Below are 23,670 nucleotides of genomic sequence, written 5' to 3' on the forward strand. Positions count from 1 at the left end.
GGCTACAGCTCTGATTCGACCCCTAGCCTGGGAACTACCATATGCCACCGGTGCGGCCCTAAAAAGACAAAAAAAAAAAAAAAAAAAAAAAAAAAAGTTGAAGTCCTATTCTCTGAGTTTGGAAATATCTGAGTGTATTTGAATAGACTTTGCCGAAGGAGGAGCACCAGTGTTACTCTTGTTCCTCTCAGGGAGCAGAAACTAAATGTGACAGTGTGCTTGAGTTGGTGAGTCCAGGATGGGTATATGAAAATTATCTCTGTCTTACCGTATATGGAGGAAACTGCAGACAAGGGAAAGTGTTGTGTTCGCCATCTTTTCCTCTTGACGATTATGTGTGCATGTGTGTATGTTTCCAAATGTCCAGAAAACATTTTAAAAGGACATTAATTGCTTTCTGGAGTTGCTTGGTAGATCATTGGATTAAGGATCTGTTATTGTCTCTACTGTGGCATGTGTTCCATCTCTTTGGCCTGGGAACTTCTGCATGCCATGGGTGTGCCCCAAAAACACAAAATAAACTTCCATTGACGTTACAGTGTAAATCCTATCTGTGGCAAATGGTTAATTTGTGAAGAAAAAAATAGAAAGGATTGTTTCATTTACTGGGCTTGGAAGGCAAAACTGTTGTACTCCATACTAATTTGCTGGTCTTTAATGGAGCTAATTTAGTGGTGATAGTACTATGAATTTCTTTCCCTTCTTCCAAGGACAAGGTGCCATGGCCTTAACTTTTATTAACTAGCTATGCTAATTAGCCATAAGAAGGAACTAACATTTCATTTTTTAAAAATTTTGTAAAAGTATAGTTGATTTACAGTGTTCCTTCAATTTCTGCTATACAGCAGAGTGACCCAGCCATACTTATATATACATTATTTTTTTTAATACAATCTTCCATCGTTCTAAACCAAGAGACTGGACAGTTCCCTGTGCTGTACAGTAGGGCCTCGTTACTTGTCCATTCTACATGTAATAGTTTGCATCTAACCACCACAAACTCCCCAGTCCATTTCCTTCTCCCTCCCCCGCTGCAAACACAAGTCTGCTCTATGTGCATGATCTGTTTCTGTTTTGTAGATAGAATCATTTGTGCCATATTTTAGATTCTCTGTATTAATGATTTCATGTGGTATTTGTCTTTCTCTTTCTGACTTACTTCACTTAGTATAAGAATATCTAGTTGCATCCATGTTGCTGCAAATGGCTTTATTGTGTCCCTTTTTTATGGCCAAGTAGTACTCCACTGTATATATGTACCACATCTTCTTAATTCATTCCTCTGTTAGTGGACATTTGGATTTCCATGTCTTGCTATTGTGAACAGTGCTACATTGAACATATGGGTGCTTGTATCTTTTTGAATGAAAGTTCCATCCAGGAGTTCCCATCGTGGTGCAGTGGTTAATGAACCGGACTAGGAACCATGAGGTTGTGGGTTCGATCCCTGGCCTCTCTCAGTGGGTTAAGGATATGGCATTGCCGTGAGCTGGTGTAGGTCACAGACATGGCTTGGATCCTGAGTTGCTGTGGCTCTGGGGTAGGCAGGTGGCTACAGCTCCAATTAGACCCCTAGCCTGGGAACCTCCGTATGCTGTGGGTGCAGCCCTAGAAAAAGACAAAAAAAAAGAAAAAAAAGAAAAAAGAAATTTCTATCTGGATGTATGTCCAGGAGTGGGTTTTTTGGATCTATGGTAGTTCTATAGTTTTCTGAGGAATCTCCATACTGTTTTCCATAGTAGTTGTACCAATTTACATTTCCACCGACAGTGAAGAGGGTTCTCTTTTCTCCACATTCTCTCCAGCATTTATTATTTGTTGATTTGTTAATGATGGCCATTCTGACTGCTGTGAGGTAGTACTTCATTATAGTTGTGATTTGAATATCTCTAATAATTAGTGATGTTGAGTATTTTTTCATGTGCCTCTTGGTCATCTGTGTATTCTTTGGAGAAATGTCTGTTTAGGTCTTCTGCACACTTTTCGATTGGGTTGTTTTTTTGTTGTTGAGTTGTATGAGTTTGTATATTTTGGAGGTTGAGCCCTGGTCATTTGCATCATTTGTGAAGATTTTCTCCCATTCTGTGGCTTGTCTCTTCATTTATTTAAATGCTTGCTTTGCTGTGCAAAAGCTTTTGAATTAAATTAGGTCCCATTCATTTATTTTTGTCTTTATTGTCATTATTCTAGGAGGTGGATCAAACAAGATGTTGCTCTGATTTATGTCAAAGAGCATTCTGCATGTTTTCCTCTAGGAGTTTTATAGTATCTGCCTTTATGTCTTTTGGGGGGAGGGGTCTTTTTAGGGCCAAACCCACGGCATTTGGAGGTTCCCAGGCTAGGTGTCGAATTGGAGCTTCTAGCTGCTGGCCTACACCACAGCCATAGATAGCAATGCCAGATGTGAGCTGTGTCTGTGACCTACGCCACAGCTCACAGCAACGCTGGATCCTTAACCCACTCAGCAAGGCCAGGGATGGAACCTGCGTGCTCATGGATACTAGTCAGATTTCGTTTCCACTGAGCCAAGGCAGGAACCCCTACATTTATGTCTTTAAGCCATTTTGAGTTTATTTTTGTGTATGGCGTTAGGGAATATTTCTGAAGCCCAACACTCAGTACACTTCCGGACTAGGATAAATTCTAAGGTTGTGTGTATTTTTTCCATAGTTTAGAGAATTGGGACATTTCTTATATTATAGCTAATAATGTACCAAACCCCTGTAACCCTTCTCTGCTTCCTAAAACTCAAATAGCTCTAAGTCACATGAGGCATCTAGAGTAATTACCTTTAATTATATATATAAAATTTGTCCCTCTCTGCTGGGGGGGGGAAGCATTTATGTTTTGAACATTTTGCTGGTGAAGACTTGTTAGTCCAATAAGTTCTTTAATTGCAAATAGAGTTTTTTGAGTTTATTATGGAAATTGCATGGCCTGCATACACACCTCACAGTTACACAAAGTACTGACACATTTTCAGTGCCTTGTTTTGCAAAGCACGGAACTGCTAGGGATCCTTGGTTGGTGTAAAGGCAGAATTTATTACTTGGATTTTGTCTTCTTTTATGGATCTTCATGAAAGTGGAAGATAAGATTCCAAAAATAGATCTGAGTAATTTATATGTACTTAAGTGTGGTGATTAGTTCCAGAAAACTGTTATAGTGCTTTTGCAGACAAAGGTTTAGGAAAGGTCAACATCGAAACCTATTAGAAGAGGCTTACTTAATGAATTGGCAGACCTAAAGTTTCTGATGCTGTTTTTTCCCTTTAATTCTGGGTCATACTTTACGTTTTGGTCTTTACTCACACTTTTCTTACTGTGTACCTGCTTGTTTCTCTTCCTTCCATATCCTCAGGGCAATTCTTCAGACCTTAAGAAGAGCTTAGTGGTTGCCCTTAGACAATGCCTGTTTAAGGAGGACAAAGACAGAAGTCTCCGTGACCTTCACAGGGCTGACCACAGCCCTCAGTCACTACCCCTCCTTAACTCATAGTTTTGTCAAGGAGCACACATGAAGAAGGAGGGTAATATTTAGCATCCGCAAAGCTGTGGAATACTTTGGAATGAAAGGAATGAGTCACTGAAGTGAATTTCCCCAGAGGGTTATTAGAAGGTGAAAGCATGTATCTGCTGCTTTTTGTAAAACTTAATTCCTGGAGTTCCTTGGTGGTTCAGCAGGTTAAGGATCTGGCATTGTTGCTCTTGTGGCTCAGGTCACTGCTGTGGTGTGGGTTTGATCTCTGGCCTAGGAATTAAGGTGCTGGTGCAGCCAAAAAAAAAAAAAAAACTCCAAAAGCTTAATGAATTTCTTTCCAGTGTTTCTCAGTGTCATTGTGAGATAGAATTTTCCTTAATTCTAGTTATAACTACTGAAAGATAGATAATGCCCCACAACGACTATCAAAATAATAATCCAGTTGCTAGCTAATAAGCTCTTTTGTATTTATAGAATGTGACTTATCTATAAGCTTACAAAAATCAACAAAAAAAGAGTTTTCGTTGTGGTGCAGCAGAAACAAACTGGACTAGGAACCATGAGGTTGAAAGTTCGATCCCTGGCCTCACTCAGTGGGTTAAGGATCCGGTGTTGCCATGAGCTGTGGTGTAGGTCACAGACACAGCTCAGATCCGGCCTTGCTGTGGCTATGGTGTAGGCTGGCAGCTGGAGCTCTGATTCAACCCCTGGCCTGGGAACCTCCATATGGAGCAGGTGTGGCCCTAAAAAGCAAGAAAAAAAAATCAATTTTTAGTGGTTATGACCAATATTTTCATCTTTTTTCAATGACTCCTAAGTAAGTAATTTATATTCCACCTAGCTCTCTACACCTCTGCACTCTTCTGTGCTTTTAACAGTCTGACACATAACTTTTCTCTACACTTTCCTCTTTATACTTTATATTGCTTTAACTTTTCTTACTGACCTGTAGCAGTCTCTTACTAATAATTACTTTTGTCATAATACAAGGAGATGAAGTTTTCACTAGCAAAAACTAAGCATCGGCTGTGATCATAGCACTATGCTGAGCAATTTTAGGGCCAAAGTTAGAGGTAATATGGCCTGTGTCCATTGGAAGGAAAACTTAATGTTTATTGAGCTTTCAAAATGTTTATTGTAAGACATTGTTATGCTACTCTCAAGGAGCTTATTACTAAGGCATGTAAATAACTATAAGCCACATTAAGACAGCAGAATGTTATTTAAGTTACATATTCGTTTTAGGGAAGTTCTGAAGGCAAAAAGGTTTCTAATGATGGAAAACAGGGAAGTCTTTATAAAGAAGGTGGTGGTAGCTGTGGGGCTGAATTTTCAAAAAGCAGAGTGATTTACTTGGACATTTTCAAATAGAAGGGTAAAGAAATCCTTCCAAGAACAAAAGAAGCTAAAGCCCAGAGGCAGGTATTTGTCTCTTCATGCATTTATTAAAGACATGTTCGCTGAGCATCCCACTTGGGTTAAGTATTGTTCTGAGCTAAAGCCCTGGGGATACAGTGGTGACTAAGAGTACGCATGTCCCCTAACTTACACTCTTAAAGGGAGACAACCTGTGATTGGCTCCAGGTGAGCAGAATCAGCAGTTCTGGAGAGTTTCAGAGGAAGGAGGGAGTTTGTGGGCTGAAGAAGAGCTTCTTGGTCTGGGTCATGGAGATTGCTAAGTACAGGACCTCTTGTCTGTTCCATTTTTGTATGTAAGCCAGTCTCTCTCATATCTTTCATACTCCTTTCAAGGCTGAACCACTAGCCACATGTACTTACTGAGCATCTGCAATGTGGCTAATCTGAATGTGCTCTAAGTTTAAAATACAAACTGAATTTCAAAGATTTAGTATCCCAAAAAAAGGATGTAAAATATCTCAATAATTTTTCAATTGTTGAGGATCCAGGGTTGCTGTGAGCTGTGGTGTAGGTTGAAGAGGTGGCTCAGATCTGACATTGCTGAGGCTATATATAGGCCAGCAGCTACAGCTCCGTTACATCCTTAGCCTGGGAAGGGCGGCCCTGAAAAAGCAAAAAAACAACAAAAAAATTTTTTTTAATTGATCATGCTGAGGTGATGATATTTTGATATGAGTTAAAACCTGTTATTAAACTTAATTTTACCCATTTCATTTTACTTGTAAAATGTGGCTTCTAGAAAATTTTAAATTAAATTCATGGTTCTCTTTCATGGCTTGCATTATTATTTCCATTAGTGCTGTTTAATGCAATGCTAGGGTGTTTCTAGTACATGCTTAGTCCTACTATTAAAGCGGTCCTAAGGCAATATGGGTGTACGTACAGTCCTCAGATAAAATCCTTATTTTCCCTTTATTCGTTTGATCTTTTTTTTTTTTTTTCTCTTTTCCTTTTAGGACCACATCTTTGTCATATGGAGTTCCCAGGCTAGGGGTCAAATTGGAGCTGTAGCTGCTGGCCTGCACCACAGCCACAGCAATGCCAGATCTGAGCTGCATCTATGACATACACCACAGCTCACGGCAATGCTGGATCCCTAACTCTCTGAGGGAGGCCAGGGATAGAACCCAAGTTCTCATTGATATTAGTCGGGTTCATTACCGCTGAGCCACATAGGAACTCCTCATCTTCTTTTTATTTCCTAAGATATCTCTGCCCTTTCAACTTTGTTAATAACCTTTTGCCATAATTTTCAGAAACATTTGCTTAACCAATAGGTGATTCAGAATTAAAAGGAACTCCAGGTGAGAGCAAAATAGCCTCAGTTTTTCTAATTTCAGAGAGCTGTTATCCTGCTTTTGTTTCTGTGCTTTTGCTACCTATATGCTTGCTGCTCCCTCAGCCACCAAGATTCACTCTCCCTACTCCAGCCCAATCAGCTTCCTGACTCCATCCTTCAAGACTCAAGTCTGTGTCCCTGCCCTGTGAAGCCTTCCCCAACCCCTTCAGTCAAGGTTAGAAGCCCCTCTTTATTGTTTTCTTGGCACTCTGTTCTAACTTGTGATGTTTGATGAATGGACAAACTGATCGCCAGACATTTTAAACGTAATTGAATTTGAAACTGGAAGCAGGGACATTGCAGCACTTATTCCTTAGATTTAATAAAAATCAGGAAGATAAGTGAGTTCACTATGCTTCCTTGGATGTCTTTGGGCCTCCTCAGTGACCAGAATTATAAGGTCATCATGAATGTTCCACCAGGTCACATCTGTTCTAACTGAAGAGTTATTTGCGTGAAAGCTCAGATGAGAAAAGAATGGCAGGCTATGGCATCTGTTCCATTGAGCAGTTTTGTGGCAAGCCACTTAACCTCTACTTTCCCATTTAGAAAATGAGCATAACGCTTGGTACTTTACTCTCCTAGGGCTATTTCGATGCTTAAGAAAGGATGTTAAGAGAGTTCAGAGGGGACACTCTGCTTCTATGCTGTGATTAGACTATGTGTCTTAGTGGGTTTGATTGTATTTTTTTCAATAAGGAGACTTCTGGAATCAATTTGTTAAATGAGTCCAAAGTTAATGAAAATATATGCTTATCTGCTTTTTATACTTTCTGTATTAATCTAAACATATACCATGTTGCCCTCTGAATTCCTAAATGATGCATTTAATTTCTTAGGCTTGATTTAAAGATTGACTACTTGGTAGTTGTATGAGAAAAATGCTACTAATGCATTCCTAATAGAATCTTACCTGTGCTTTTGTAAGGAAAATATTACTCTTTCTTTATTACTTAAATTCATAATCTATCAACATCATCAATATCTTGTGATTGTTCGTTAAGTCCATACTTAGACTACGTTTTACTGAATCTTTATAGAATTGGTTAATCTCCTATCAAAGTAATGTGACCTGGAAGTCCTTGCTGCCACTGTAGATGTCCATGGACTTTTGGGCACAGATAGGTGCCCAAAACTCAGGCTCCCTCAGTTTTAGGGAGCAATTAGTTATATAGGAGAAGGGGTAGTTTCTATTTTTATTACAGGTTTGTTCTTGGGCTATGTCAGTATTCAAAGGTTAGGGGGAGGCAGTCTCCTTTGGAATGTGGATAATGGTTTTGAGTAGGGGGTAGGGGAAAGTTGTAAAGAAACATCCTGTGACAATTGACTGTTTAAGTTTAACTAGTCTCCTAGGAAGCTCACTGTTGGCGGAGGGGTCAGCCTTCTACATTGTAAGTCTGATTAGAGTTTTGGCGGCATCTAGCAAGTCATGTCTGATTCCCCACCTACGATGTAGTAGAGTAAAGGAGCCTGAAACTGGGAGGCATATTAGGTCTTGACTGTTCCACTCAATGCATGACCTAGGCAAGTCACTTCAGGTGAATTACCTTACCTATAAAATGAGAATAGTAATTCCTATATGTACTTGTTAGTATTAAATGGGAGGACCTATATAAAAATACTTCATAAACTGTAAAGCAGTTTATGGCCGCTGGACTTTTGTGATATGGGTATACTTTGAGTGAAAAATTGTTTAATGTAGCATTGAACAAATAACAAGGAAGGAAGGGTTCTTTTGATTTTGAAATATCAATGATAATTTGTACGAAAAGCTTGGGGACCTCTCCAGACATGCTGTGACCATGTATGTGACAGGAGATAACCTAGTGCTGGGGCTTTGGGAATAATGAGTAAAACAGGTTTTGAAAGGTTTTTTTTTTTTTTTTTTTTTTTTTTTGCTTTATAGGGCTGAACCTGAGCCATATGAAGGTTCCCAGGCTAGGGGTCAAATCAGAGCTTCTACTGCCAGTCTAGTCACAGCCACAGCAACTCCGAGCCAAGTCTGCATCCTACACCACAGCTTACTGGCAGTGCTGGATCCTTAACCCACTGAGCAAGGCCAGGGATTGAACCCGCAACTTTATGGTTCCTAGTCGGATTCGCTTCTGCTCTACCATGACAGGACGCCTGGGTTTTTGTTTTTGTTTTTAATCCCATAAATTTACCAGTTTTTTTTTTTTTCTTTTTTTCTTTTTGCCATTTCTTGAGCCGCGCCTGCGGCATATGGAGTTTCACAGGCTAGGGGTAGAATCGGAGCTGTAGACACTGGCCTATGCCAGAGGCACAGAACACGGGATCCGAGCCGCGTCTGTGACCTACACCACAGCTCACAGCAACGCCGGATCCTTAACCCACTGAGCAAGGCCAGGGATCGAACCCGCAACCTCATGGTTCCTTAGTCAGATTTGTTAACCACTGAGCCATGACGGGAACTCCTAAATTTACCAGTTCTGAGCTGAGTCTTTTTGGGAAGAGAAAGGATCCCCCACCCCATCACTCCCACCCCCAATACACAGTACATTTTAAAGTGTTGTTTTGTTTTGATTTGTTTTTTTAACCTTTGATGCAATCTACTACCGAAGGAACCTGTCCTGTCTTGGACTTTTCTTTTCTGACTCCTTTGCTTAAAACTTTGAACCTGCTTTGAGGCTCAAGGCCTTTGTAATTGTTTGTGTATATAATAGAGAAACTGCAAAAGCTGGATTTCTGTGGCTCAGAAATTTGAGATTATTCTTTTGCTTTTGCCTTTTCTCACCTTCTCTTTTCCCACCATACAAATTTGATCTCATGTTAGCAGCATATGTCTAGCAGTATTCCATTTCCCAAGTGAACAAGATGATCATCAAACATTTTTCATTGTAGGTAAAACAAAGTAATCCTGATTCTTTAATTCTGAGTCTAGTTGTTTTTGTTGTTAAACCAGCATTTTGAGTAGATTCATATGTTGAACTGGTTCATATTGTATCAAGATATTTTTCAGAGTCAGAGAAATGAGAGGGACACTTATTTTTTTTTTTTGAAAGAAAAACACGTGTGTATTGTCTCATTTTTGTAATAATATGTCATTTTTATAGAGTTCTTTTCTTTTTTTTTTTTTTGTCTTTTCTAGGGCCACTTCCTGCGGCATATGGAGGTTCCCAGGCTAGGGGTCGAATTGGAGCTGTAGCCGCCAGCCTATGCCAGAGCCACAGCAACGTGGGATCCGAGCCAAGTCTGCAACCTACATCACAGCTCACAGCAATGCCGGATCCTTAACCCACTGAGCAAGGTCAGGGATAGAAACCGCAACCTCATGGTTCCTAGTCGGATTCGTTAACCACTGAGCCACGACGGGAACTCCTATAGAGTTATTTTCTGAGTTTCAAAGGCTGTACTTTCATTTTCCTCTATCACTTCTTCCTATGGATTGCTATCATGTTTGTCTGCCTGTTCTTTCTGCTTTCTTGCTTAATAGACTTGTTTAATATTTTTATTATTGATACTCCTTATGGTAATTCCCCATATTATCAGTAATTCCCTGGTCTCTCGTAAACATTGAAGAACATTCAGTGGTTGTGCTAGAAGCCACTGCCGTTGATGGGACCAAGGACAGCTTAACTTTGGAGGGAAAACTACCCTATTTCTTTAAAAATTAAAAAAGAAACTATATGAACAAAACGAAAGAAGAGAATTGCTGAAGTCATTATGTCCTTGAAGGTTCTTTCCAGTCCTGACTTTAGAAGACATACACTGATTTTTTAATAGAAATATTAATATAGATTTTTTTTTTAACATCCAGATCTTAATGGAGGTATGGGACTGATCTGAATTTGCTTCATAGCTAGGTAATTTAGTTTTTCAAAAAGAATGAAAGGCTAATTATTAGGCAATAATGTGATCAAATTACCAAAAGCTTCAAGGTGGTTCTATTTCAGTTCTCAGCCTGATGTGCATTTAAAAATATCTCTACTTAGAGTAGTTACTGCTCATAATGCATTATGGAATCTTTTTAGGGAACAGCTTGGATGGTAAAGAAGCCATTATCCTTGATTTGTTATATTTAATCCAAGTTTAATCTGTGACAGACTGAAAATTAGCTATAGTGTTGTGCACCTCACTTCCTGTGCTGTGCAGCTTGATATGTGTGTGGGCCATATGTCCAACAGGATTTACAAGGATATGTTATTTATGGATGGAAAAACTGTTTCATAGTTCCCTGTGAAAATATACACGATAACATGTACAGTATGTGTATAACCTGCAGTTTTCTTTTTAAGAGATTGAACTTGTGGCTGAAGGTAACATAATGAAATCTGTTGGCAATCCTTTAGAAGAGGAATATTTGGAATCTACTTCTTTAATTATCAGGCTTTTATGCAGTTGACTAATACATGAGGGAGATCTTATTCATGCTTTATTTTCAGAGCAGATGAGAGATTATTATACTACCTTAGTTTTTGGAACACCACAGATCAAAGAATTTAGTGCGTAACAACCTTGCCTACCTCTCCTACTTCATTCCTTTTACCTCAGATTACTTGTAGGAAGTACCTTGTTTTTCCACATGAGTTGCATTTAAGGCTTTGCTCTCATCTCCAATCTTATTAAAGGATTTCACAGTGTAATATTGATTAAAATTTTCTGAAACAGTGGATTAGAGATGGGTCTGCAAAAGAAGAATAAAACATACAATCCAGAATTTCTTCATTTAAATACAGCCCAGATGATAAATCTTTACTATGCAGTAAACTCTGACCAAAGAGACAGACTTTCTTAGTGGACCTGTGTCTGTGTCTTTTATCACCAGCAGTGGCCAGTTTATGGGCAGTCATGTGAAACATGGAACATAGAATGAAACTTGTGTGGGCATCTTTATCTGTACAGATAGTTCTTTTTTTTTTTTTTTTTTTTTTTTTTTTTTTTTTTTTTTGGTCTTTTTGCCTTTTCTATGGCTGCTCCCGCAGCATATGGAGGTTCCCAGGCTAGGGGTCAAATCGGAGCTATAGCTGCTGGCCTACACCAGAGCCATAGCAACTCGGGATCTGAGCCGCGTGTGCGACCTACACCACAGCTCACGGCAACGCCGGGTCCCTAACCCACTGAGCAAGGCCAGGGATCGAACCCTCAACCTCATGGTTCCCAGTTGGATTCGTTAACCACTGCGCCATGATGGGAACTCCTGTACAGATAGTTCTAATAAATTGTGGCTACATCTCCCAAGGAGACTTTTATATTCAGCAGCTAATTTTCTGTAATACCTAAGAAACTCTAAACAGACAAGTCTTTCTTTTCTTTTCTTTTTTTCTTTTTTTGGCTGCACCTGGAGCATGTTCCTGGGTCAGAGATCGAACCTGTACCACAGCAGTGACAAGGCCGAATCCTTAACTGCCAGGCTACCAGGGAAGTCCCAGACAAGTCTTTCAAATGGCCTTAAAATGATTCCTTTCAAAAGGGAGTCCACTTGTTCTCACGTGAAAGAACTGAAAAAGATTAGTCTCAGTGTTTTCTGAGTCCTCATATTATCCACAAAAGAAAGCAATGCCCTTCATTTCTACCCTTTAGATAACAGAGTTTTCCAGCTGAGATGCACTTCTGAATCAGCTGTGGAGCTATGCATGCATTCACTACTAGAAATTCTGGTTTGCTAGGTTTGAAGTGAAGTCACTGTATCTGTTTTGTAGTCTTAGATGTTTCTAATAGACACACTTTTAGTTGCGTACCACTACCATTTACCACTACCAGCTTATATTTGAATTTGTATCACACATATTCTATATAGCATGTAGACAGAGTTTCATTGATATTGGTTCTATCTATGGCTTTACAAAGAGGAATCTAGGAGATCCTAGCTATAATGAAAATTTGGGATTTAAAGAGAACCAATCTGAACCCCTCCTCTTTAAAGATGAAAACAGAACAGAGAGGTGAAGGAATTTTCAGAATTGGTAGTAGAACCATAGGTAGATCCAAGACTGATTTAAAGTCTTTCAGCACTAGCATCTTGGACTTAATCCATCTTTGACAAAGGCTTCAAAGCCACTCAGTAATCTAGACATCGTCTTAAGCATCCCAGAGCCTGATGGGGTATTATGAAGTTTCAGAGTATTTAATAAAAGGAGCAAAAATGCAGCCAGCAGGATCTCCTCACATCTTTGAAGATACTAGGCAGGAGTTACTAGTGACATTACTCATAGTTAGAAATTAGAGATATCATCCAGAAAGCTTCTGTGACTTCTTCGTAAACATGGAAAATTCTGACAAGAGACGCCTAGATTTGGTACTGAAGATTGTCAAGAACAGGATGATCATCTGTCTCATTTTTAGACTGATCCTTAAGTATTGGCAGCAAATCTAGAAAATTATGCCAATGCTATATTTACATGTAGACCTGACTTGTAGCTTGTACGTCAGAAAGAAGATATTGTGCCTAGATTGGCAATCTAATAACCAACTAAAGGAAAAGTATGTATTAGTTAGGATTAGATTGGCTGTTAAAAAAAAAATCCAAGTAACAATAGTTCAGTCAAGGTAGAGACTTACTTTTCTTTTGGATTAAAAAACGTCTAGAGGAAAAAGAAAACAGAAACATCCAGAGGGAAGAGAAGTCTAACATTGGTGTGATTGCGTCACAGCTGTCAGGGACAGGTTCTTCTAATTTTGTTCCATCCATCTTGGCACCATCTTCAATCTTCAAGGTATCTGGTGGTTCTCAATGATTTCTGGAGCTTCAGCCATCTCAAAGGGGCATAACTTCAACTTGAGTCAACTCTCTTAAAAGAACTTTTCTAAAACCAACCTATCCAACAATTTCTGCTTCCATCTCACTAGGCGTTCTTGTTACCAAGGGACACAGGAAAGTTGTAACTGGGCTAGTTGCTATTCGCAATAATTAGGAACTCTGTTATTAAGAAAGGAGGGAATGGATATTGGGCAGGCAACCAACAGATCTGCCACAACCTGTTTTGAAGACTATAATATTTATATTAGGAAAAATCAAAATTTAATAACATCAGAAACTATTGTATAGGATGTAAATTTCACAGATCTCCAAACCACAATCTACCATGTGTCTGATTAATAAAAGCAATAAATCTCTCTGATAGTGTTCTGCTTTGGATTTCTCAGCAGGACTTATTGGGAACAGCTGTTAGGTTTTATATAGTTTAAATGAACTGGAGAATGAGTTCTTCAAAACAACAGGGGAAAAAAGATACTTCAAATTAAATTGTTTCCTTTTGGAGATAAGGAGAATGGAAACAACCTCAAGGACAATTCATTGGCTATTTATGGAGCTAGCAGGAGCAGAGTATACTCTAGTAGATGGTATGAGCTTGGTGTGAACCTATTAAAAACACTAAAAACCAAGCCATTTACTATTTAGATGGAATGAGATAGACTGATACAGCACACGAAATAGATTAACACATATCATAGCAATGACTCATACTGATTCCACATAGACAAGACTTGTCCTAGAGAGAAGGATGGGCACACTGGGTTAAAGTTTTAAGTATTAGGTATTGTCTTAGTCCATTTGGGCTTCTGTAACAAAATACTACAGACCAAGTGGCTTATAAACACAGACATTTATTTCCACAGTTCTGGAGGCTGGAAGTCACAGGTCGAGTTAGCAGCATAGTCAGGTTCTGGTGGAGGCCCTCTTCTGAGCTGCAGCCTGTGGATTCCTGCTGTGTCCTCATGTGGCTGAAGTGGCCGGGAGCTCTGTGGGGTCTCTTTTTTTAAGGGCACTTATCCCATTGATGAAGGCCCTGCACCCCCAGAGGCACCCATAAAATCATCACATTAGGCATTAGGTTTTCAACATACAAATGTTGGGGTTACACAGACATTCAGATCACAGCAGATAGAATTGCCTCTGCTGTATTCTACCTTTACTAATAAAGAGAGTATGGGGAGATGAAGAGAGAACTTATAGGCAGGAGCAAGCAGGAATTTGCAGCATGTACAACTGTAGACTGTGGTGGACATGAGTGTATTAAGATGAAAGTGTTTCTACTCCAGGAGACCAGATATTTTTTAAAAGTTCTGTAGTCTCATTCATATCCACTGTTCACATTGTTGCCATTTAATATATATTTACTGAGTGCCTCATATTTACAATACACTTTAAGGGGAAATTCATTCACAGGTTGCCACTTAGGTGAGAAAGTCTAGATTTTGGTTTCTTTCTAACTATGAATTTCACATCTGGGGAAAACCCAGCCTTGTGTTTTTATTCCTTTGCCTTTCGTAATTACTTATCAGTAACCAAACCCAGTCTGTTGACTTTGTTCCAATTGATAGAAAACAGGAAACTACAGAGACTCCCTATGAGAAGAAGACCAGGCTGCATCCTCTGTGACCTCACCCCCCCAGTGTGAGTTCTCCTCAGGGCAACAGTTGCAAACAGCTCCACCTCCATGTGGCCTTGGCAGTAAGCATAGAGAGTGCAAATGCAACAACTCTCTTAGCCTGGCCTTTGAGCTCACCCGCCATCTTTTAAACCTTTTGCACTTTTTGGGCATCCTTGGGGGAGAATAGTTTCACTCTCATCCAGCAGTGGATCAGGGACCATTCTCTGTCTTAGGTAGCAGTGGAAATGCCTTTGGCAGTCTGGTTTTAAATGACTGCTTATTTGAACATATAGTGCAATGACAGCCTTTCCCATACATTATTAGTTACCTTTGAAGCTATTGTGTTCAATTTAAGTTCTCCAGTAAGGACTGTGAAAGAAAATGAAGATCTCACCTATTCTTTTTCCTTTCTATCTACTTAATGCTAATGCAGTGATCTCATATTTTGGCTTTTGTGTCCCTCACTCTGCATCCTGTTTCCCTCTGCTTTCAGGTGATGGTCTCCCACAAGTGTACTACTTTGGACCATGTGGGAAATATAATGCCATGGTGCTGGAGCTTCTTGGCCCTAGCTTGGAGGACTTGTTTGACCTCTGTGACCGAACTTTTACTTTGAAGACCGTATTAATGATAGCCATCCAGTTGGTAAGTTGGCATTGCTATTCTGCAGAAGGATAGGCAGGATGGGGCCCCCTGCCATATCTTGCGTCCCTGTTGATGATTTACCAGCTGTAGTAACACTCAGTGAATGCACCCTCGCTGGCTTGATGGCATTCTAGGAAGCTAGCTGGGACAAAAAGAGTTATAACCCAGAGAAGTCACACAGGATTTGTCAGTTGTCCTATTTTAAGAATTTGTACCTTGTGGAGTCCCCATCAAGATGCAGCAGAAACAAATCCGACTAGGAACCATGAGGTTTCGGGTTTGATCCCTGGCCTTGCTCAGTGGGTTAAGGATCCAGCGTTGCCATGAGCTGTGGTGTAGGTCGCAGACACGGCTCGGATCTGGCATTGCTGTGCCTGTGGCATAGGCCAGAAGCTGTGCTCTGATTGGACCCCTAGCCAGGGAACCTCCGTATGCCTCAGGTGCAGCCCTAAAAGGACCCAAAAAAAAAAATTTGTACCTTGGAATAATACTTGGCCCTTAACTAAAGTGGAAGTGTATATAGGGAGAAAGAGGATGATCAGGTGAAATTGTACAGATGCAAGTCATTTCTTCATTGGTTTATTTACAGGTTTTAAACACATGGCTATAAAATGTTGTCATGTCCTCCCTCTCCCCTTACCACTGCATCCAAGAAAAAGATTGGAGATGTAGGGAGCTCCTGGTGGTCTAGTCATTAGGATTCGGTGCTTTCACTGCTGCAGCCGGGATTCAGTCCCTCTTCTGGGAACTGAGATCCCACATCAAGCTGCTACACACTGTGCACATCCCCAAAAAAAAGATTGGAAATGAAACTCACTGCTCTAAAATCAGATTCTGGAGTTGTGTGACCACAAATCTGCCTTAGTTCTCTAGCTTCTAATTCTCACAGAGACTGGCATAGCTGAAGAGACAACTCTCTCAGCTCATACCAGATTACACACCAGTGTCAGTTTAAGGAACACTTAAGACACTTCCTTTGAAAAATTCATCAGCCTTTCAACAGAAGGCTATAGATGCTTCTTTATTGGTATGAAATGGTGATGGTCTCACCCACTTTACAGTAAAAACTTGGCAATGTTAGAAAATAGATCTTGACTTTTGAGTCAGAAATTCACATGTCCAGGGTTCCCTTTTTCTATACCAAGTAGAAAAGTTTCAAAGATAGAAATGAGCTTATTGAAATTGGAATAATTTTATGATTATTATTTTGGGCTATGTTCACTTTCTTATAAAAACCATTTTCCTACCTGTGCTGTTAATTAGCTTGGTGATATCGGTCCAGTATTAACTTCTCTGGGCCTCACTTTTCCTTATTTCTGCAGCAGAGAGAGCTGGGTTAGGGAGCCTATTTGAGTACAGGAAGGTATGGGCAGAAGGTGAATGTGGTGGTGACTCCTTTCTTCAAAAGCCACCAACATATTCTGATATCCTGTCCTCTGAAATGCTTACTTTCTGAAGTGACATGAAGACATCTAATTCTGTTCATCATTTGCAAATTGTTACATTCTGAGGTGAAAATGTGTATTAATCATTTTAGCTGAACTTTCTGTCCTTTTTTTTAAAATCCTCTTATTTTGATACTTGGCATATATGTGTTTGTATCAGAAAATATGTTCTGGCTTTTAAGAACAAAGTGACTCTGAGTGGTGAAAGAAATGAGTTTTATTTTACTTTCCGTAATTAAAACTTTCGGCTGATAAAAGAAAACATTTTGATGTATTATTTTTTACAATAAAGTTCTTTAGAGTATTTCCATCATTGTTTTCTCTCTTTTAGCTTTCCCGAATGGAATATGTGCACTCAAAGAATCTCATTTACCGAGATGTCAAGCCAGAGAATTTCCTGATTGGCCGACAAGGCAATAAAAAAGAGCATGTTATACACATTATAGACTTTGGACTGGCCAAGGAATATATTGACCCTGAAACCAAAAAACATATACCTTATAGGGAGCACAAAAGCTTAACTGGAACTGCAAGATATATGTCTATCAACACGCATCTTGGCAAAGGTGTGTTTATTTTCAGCTCCATAAAATGGGCAGGTCATTAAAACAACTTTTTATTCCAGTAACACTTTTGTACCCATTATGCATTACAACTTGTGATTCTTATTGCTTCACAGGGTAAGTGATTTTTATACTTGAGAAATTAAGATGGTAAGTTAGTGACTTTCCTAAGTATACTGTTAACAACTTGAGGATTTTTTATTCTTTGTTTCCAAATACTTCGTTTCTCAGCAGTGTGGGTACTTGAATTATTGAATCAAGGTGGCATCATTTTAGTAAGTTTAGTGATGAGTTTGATCTTTACATACTAATAACCCTCTCTATAACAATTCTGAAAGGGACATCAGGCTGATAGCTGCTTTGGGGAAGAGTGATTCACTAAAACACGGAGTAGGCTTCTGTTCTCTGTGCATAATTTCACGACTCATTTTTCAAGGAAAAGCCTGTATCTTACTCAGTGAAAACATATTTGCTTTTTTGAGTCTTGAATTTTATTTAGGGTAGACAATTTGCACAGATATTGCTAAAAGCTCTAGTCAAGGTAGAAGGCCTTACTTGTTGGAGGAACAAGTCCAGGGGAGAGAAGGCTAACAAACAGTGGGAAGGCCCAGTAGGGAATTACCTGGGTCCTTGCCAGCTTCTCCAGGAAAGCTTCCCTTTTTTTATCTATTTTGTGTGTTGGGCTTTCCTGGAAGATTCTGTTTGAAGAAAGGTTCCAAGGTGATTAAAAAGATGTATTTGAAAATCACCACCCTAGAGAATAGACATATAAACAGAATATTGGGCTCCTAGACATAAATAATTATGTAGGGTGTTTAAATAGTACTGAACTGTTGTATACTAATAAGTATTTTAAAGACTAATGTAACTTGCTGCAGAGCTGGTTCATTGAGTAGACTGTGCAGGTATTCAGATGAGGATTCCACTATTTGCAAAGAGCAAAAATGACATTACAAAGTAGTATGATATGACCTGAGTTGAAATGAATACTGTCAGGATTTCTTTGGTAAACACATGGATATTCTCACTTATCTAAAGGTAATACTTTGAGATAAGACTGAAAGGTCCTCTGCCACTTATTGGTGTCACTTTGGACAAGTTACTCAATCTCCCTGAAACTTACCTGTAAAAAGAGAGTGCTATTTCATGAGGCTATTCTGAGGGTTGAGCGAGTAGTGGTATATGTAACACAGGTCTCTTGCACAGCTCTCAGTCCCTTCTTCCTTCCATTTCATAAGGAGACAGACTGTGTGGTAAATAGTAGTCATGATTGTTTGGCTTACCTGACAGACTCTGCAAGATGTTGTTCTAATGCCTGCTTCCTGGGCTCAGCATTTGTATTATGATTTTATTATTTTTGTTAAGAAAGGCAAGAACAGAAAAGGGATGGGTATCTGTGTTGTTTGTATAAGGTACAGTGTATAGTTAAGTAAAAGGGATGTAAGTTCTGGTTCTTTTGCTTAAAGCCAGGTGGTCCAATAACCTTCTTCCCTCAGCATCAGTTGTCACATCTGCCCTGAAATAGGGTTCTATGAGATAATGCTGATAAACTGTCTAGCATAGTACCTGATAATAGTGAAGGCTCTATAGTGGTAGTTATCATTTATTCAACAAAATATGACTTAAGCATTTATTGTCATCACACTGGATTCTTTTATCTCTTGGTGTAGCCATTTCTACTGGAATTTTGGAGTTTATCTCCAAACGTGGACTTCCTGAGTTCCAGGTCAGATCCAACTTGTCACCGTATTTGTCTATAATGTCCATATTACAGAAAATACATACAGATGGTTGTCTCATCCCTGTGAACTCTGGCCGCAGTTTCAAACCAGAGAGGTTTCTATAGGAACCCTAATTCTGTTGGTTTTCCACTGTGAAGCATCCTTTATGTTTTAATGAAGAAAAGGGGGAGTTCCCCTGGTGGCTCAGCGGAAACCAATCTGATAGCATCCATGAGGACACAGGTTTGATACCTGTACTTGCTCAGTGGGTTAAGGATCCGGCATTGCTGTGGCAGTGGCGTAGGCAAGTTGCTACGGTTCCCGTTTGACCCCTACCCTGGAAACCTCAATAGGCCACAGGTGCGGCCCTAAAAAAAAAAAGAAGAAGAAGAAGAAGAAAAGCGGAAGTATATCTTCAAATGACTTAGAGAGAATTACCTATTAATTGTATGAGAGAAGAAAACAAAGAGAAGAAGCCTACTAAACCTGACATTTACTACGGTAGATTAGCAACCTTCCCACTGATGAAACCTGCCCATTTTGTGTCCCTTAATGTTTTAAGTTAGGGTGAGGATACTGGGTCACCTGGCCCCTTTCCTTCAACAAAATATATTTGACCTAAAATTAGAGATGTGATGCAAGTAAACCAAGCCTGTCTTCCTCCTGATTGGTTGAAAGCCTTTATGGTGTGAAGGAATTTTGTGTCCTGGTCTCACTGGTATTGAAACCTTTCTTCTTTGAAAATGAAAATATCCTGCATGAAAGAAACAAGGGCATGTGGAAATACTGAATTGAAAGAATGTGGTGTTCAGAGAAATATGGGAATAAAGCATCGCTCTGGTTTTCACTATTTTTTTTTTCTTTTTTCTTCTTTTGGAAAGATCTTGATGGTTTAAATTATTATAGATTTTAGAATTTCAGAGCTGGAAAATGACTTTTCAGATTATCTAAATCAATCACTTTATTTTGAGGAAATTTAGACCCAAAAGGTGACTTGGCAATGCTTAATTTTGCATAGATTAATAAATTAATGGAAGGGACAGCCAAGACCTAGATGACCTGACTCAGGAACCATTATTTTTCCTGTTATCCCATATTCCACAGCTATTTTTCGTGGTTTTCAGTATTTGAAAAATTACTTTATTACCTTATTCCAGTGAGTTTAATTGTGTTTATTACTCTTTTTTTTTAATTTTTAAAATTCTCATTTTGTAAGGGGCTTTGCTATAGAGAGGAAATGTTGGGCTTTTTTGTACAGATCTGACAGTTAATGAAAATGTGGAGAGTTTCGCCCTCTAGTGTTCAACTATGTAAAGTACAAACACTTGTCCAGTGAATTTTTTTTATTTACCTAGGGGCCTCCTTACAGGAAGTGGATATAAAAGTGGAGAGGTGATGAGTAGGTGTGATATAGTGTGAGAACCTGCAATGTGTGGTTTCTCTGTCTGCCCTGCTCTGTGGGAGGCCTCAACTCACTCTGCCTGTTCTTTTTTCATTTGTGTACCTTTAGGTTCTGTTAAAAAAATACAATTTTGTCTGCAAGTTTTTTTTTGTTTTCAGTTATATATGAAATTTATTGTAAACTTCAGGCAAACCTTGTGATCACAAGCTTCTGATGGTCTTGCTATTTCATTTCATTCTTTTTAAATATTATTTCACCTTATATGTATCAAGTCAACTTTGTTACAATTTATCTCATCAGTGTGTTGCCCCTTCCCATTTGTGATCTCATTTCCAAAAACCTCCTTCAAAATGTAATTTAGAAAGTTTCCTTTTATTTCTCCATCTGCCCCATAGCATACTATTCACTTTTTTTTTTTTTTTCATGCAGATTTCACGTAATAGGAGGCAGCAGTTAAATGTGTTGGGTTTTTTTGCCAGGGGGTGGGGGGTGGGGTGGTCTTAGGGCTGCACCTGAGGCATATGGAAGTTCCCAGGCTAGGGGTCGAATTGGAGCTACAGCTGCCGGCCTACACCACAGCCACAGCAATGCGAGATCCGAGCTGTGTCTGCGAGTTATACCACAGCTCACGGCAACGTCAGATCCTAAACCCACTGAACAAGGCCAAGGATAGCACTGCATCCCCATGGATGCAAGTTGAGTTTGTTACTGCTGAACCGTAATGGGAATTCCAAACATGTTGTGGTTTTATATTTTGAGTTACCTAAATGGCTTTCCCTGCCTTCCTGACTTTGAGGTTTTACTTTCTGCACAAAGAATTCAAAATCAAGTTTAAGGTAGTCCCTTATTCTTGCATCTGTAATTTCTTTTGATAAAGCCCAGAATTTGATTCTAAAAAATAAACACATAAAATGTTTGAGATGAACCATAACTGACAAATTAAAAATGAAGGAATATGGATTTTCCTGGTGGTCTAGCAGTTAAGGATCCAGTATTGTCACTGCTATGGCACAGGTTTGATCCCTGCCTGGGAACTTCTGCATGCTCTAGGCATGGCCAAAAAAAGAAAAAGAAAGAAAAATCCAGTAACTTGTTTTACATAATAAGCTCCCAGAATGCAGGGATGCTGTTTTATGTGCCCATAGAGAGCACCTTAGCAATAAATTTTAGAGTTTTCCTAAGGTGGCTGTGGGACATGGTACAAATGGAAAGGAGCTGAGGATTATGCATTGACACTCACGTACATTAAACTAAATATTAAATGTTAATTTTTATAATGAGTAAAAATAGTAGGCATGTATGCCAGGCATTCTGCAGCTTGTGTCTTTGCAGGCTGAGCCAGAGGTAGCCTCAGCTACTTAATCTGTTGCCTTCTTTTCGTGATGGTAACCAAAGAGTAATTGTAGCCCATGCACTAGAAATAACATTTCATTTAAATTATCTTACTTTCAGGAAGGTGACAGCATTGAGTGAGGGGTAGTTACTCACTATTCAGTGATTTGGACTTGGTTTTAGTTTAGGATTTGCTCTTTTCACTTGATATTTACATGCCAGTAACAGATCGAGGCAAAGGGAACATTGCTTTTTTTGGTTTTGATTGCAAATGCTATCCCCAGTTTAGATATACAGAGAATTAGGAAGCAGGGCCTTTACACAGCAGACGGGTTTCTGAAGGGATTACTTGGTTCTGAACCCCTTTCTGCTTTAATAACTGCAAACATAATGTGTGATCTGTCTTGCCTTTTAGAGCAAAGCCGGCGGGATGATTTGGAAGCCCTAGGCCATATGTTCATGTATTTCCTTCGAGGCAGCCTACCCTGGCAAGGACTCAAGGTATCCTTGGAAGTGCTTATGGAGAGCTTTGTATAAATACTCAGTTGGTAATGAGGGGGCTGCTGACTTGATGTCTGTAAGAAGCACAGAGGGGAAGATTGGCTACAGGGATGAGAAGCAGCAGCTAGTTCCATTAGTCTATAATGTAAATGTTCGACTGCGCTTTGGAAGCTCTTATTTGCCCACGTGTGTCTTCATCCCTTTCTGAATCCTTCTTTCTTATTTTGGGGTTTTCTGTAATCTCTTCCCTCATTCCCTCCCAGCCTTGGCAGTGCTGCTATTCTCTCTGTGTCACTGTTCCTCCTCCACTACCCTTATGTAGCAGGAAGAGTGTTCCCAGTATGTTGGGGAATTTCTGGAACAAATTGATGGCAGCAGCTGCTACACATTTTACCGGCAAAGCCAGCAGGGCTTGGCATGCCCCTAAGGGGAACTGGGAAATAGCTGTTAGTCCTATATAGGCTAAAGACCCACCTCAACTTAAATGAAAATCCAGGTTTAACATTACTATTCAAGTGTTTTATTGAGTAAATGCCCAAGCTCATGATAGCTGTTCCTTTGGAAATGTGTAGCTTAAATAAATGTCCTTAAGTAGGTGTCAGTCCATTGCATTTGTGTCAAAGTTAGCATTAATTATAGTTATAACCATTGTAATGATTACTCTGCCTCTGGCTCTTAGTCTAGGCAATAGTGAGCAAGTCCCATTAGATAGTTAACTGCAAGACATTTTTGAGTTGTAATTTATTTCAACATGTGAGCCTAGAAAGAAAATCAGCAGCCTTGGATACCACCACACCCTCTCCCTTCCTCCTTAAGGACAGAATGATTCATTTTGCTGTGCTTTCTTGGACATTGTCCTGAAAAGTAAGGCTTTTATCCCTTCCCTTTGGGAAGATTTTATTTCTTTCCCTTTAAATTTCCCTCCTAACATCTCCATGGTCTTCTCCTAGTTACACATACCTTGTCATTGATATTGACAGCTGTCAAATAGAGTTTCACATTCTATTTGCCCATCACACAGCCAAACAGGGCATTCATGTGTTATTAATTTCTTGAAACATTCACATGATCCGTGAATCATTTTAACAGTAGTTGTAGATCTGAAACTTCTTCAGCATACTTCAGAGCATAATTACTTAAAAAAGCTGGGTGCAGAAGGCCAGGTAGAGCCTCGCTGAGAATCCATTGAGACCACATTGTTGGGCCAAGCTGTAGGAGCCCTCTCTCTACCGTCTTGAGCAAACCAGACTTGGCTGCTTTAAGCTACTGACATATAGCAACTCTGTCTGTTAGTCACACCTGTCATAACTAACATTTTTCCCTCTGGAAGCACATTGTGGAAAGGCAGTTTTTCTACATTGTATTCTTTTTTTCTGTTCAACTTCACAGTCGTTGTGCTATGGAGCCATCTATCTATTTGCCCCTACTTGGATTAGCAGTATTTTTAATCTTACCAAGAGCTAGCTGGTCTAAGAAGAAGAAGGCTGAAT

General features: G+C 39.5%; 1 protein-coding gene across 7 annotated transcripts in view; it reads left to right on the top strand.

Moving 5' to 3' along the window:
* The window catches only part of CSNK1G1 (casein kinase 1 gamma 1), a 194,006-nt gene that overhangs the window by 131,464 nt on the left and 38,872 nt on the right, over window positions 1-23,670 (top strand). For all 7 annotated transcript variants that reach the window (XR_002344535.1, XR_002344536.1, XR_002344540.1 and 4 more), the window contains exons 5-7: window positions 15,065-15,216; window positions 16,993-17,227; window positions 22,095-22,180. Coding sequence is in view for 4 of the 7 variants with exons in the window: in XM_021093855.1 (XP_020949514.1) it covers window positions 15,065-15,216; window positions 16,993-17,227; window positions 22,095-22,180 (473 nt within the window). In the remaining 3 variants the exon portion in view is untranslated. The remainder of the gene's footprint in view (window positions 1-15,064; window positions 15,217-16,992; window positions 17,228-22,094; window positions 22,181-23,670) is intronic.

The sequence above is a fragment of the Sus scrofa genome, chromosome 1 (genome assembly GCF_000003025.6).
Source record: "Sus scrofa isolate TJ Tabasco breed Duroc chromosome 1, Sscrofa11.1, whole genome shotgun sequence".
Classification (NCBI taxonomy): Eukaryota; Metazoa; Chordata; class Mammalia; order Artiodactyla; family Suidae; genus Sus; species Sus scrofa.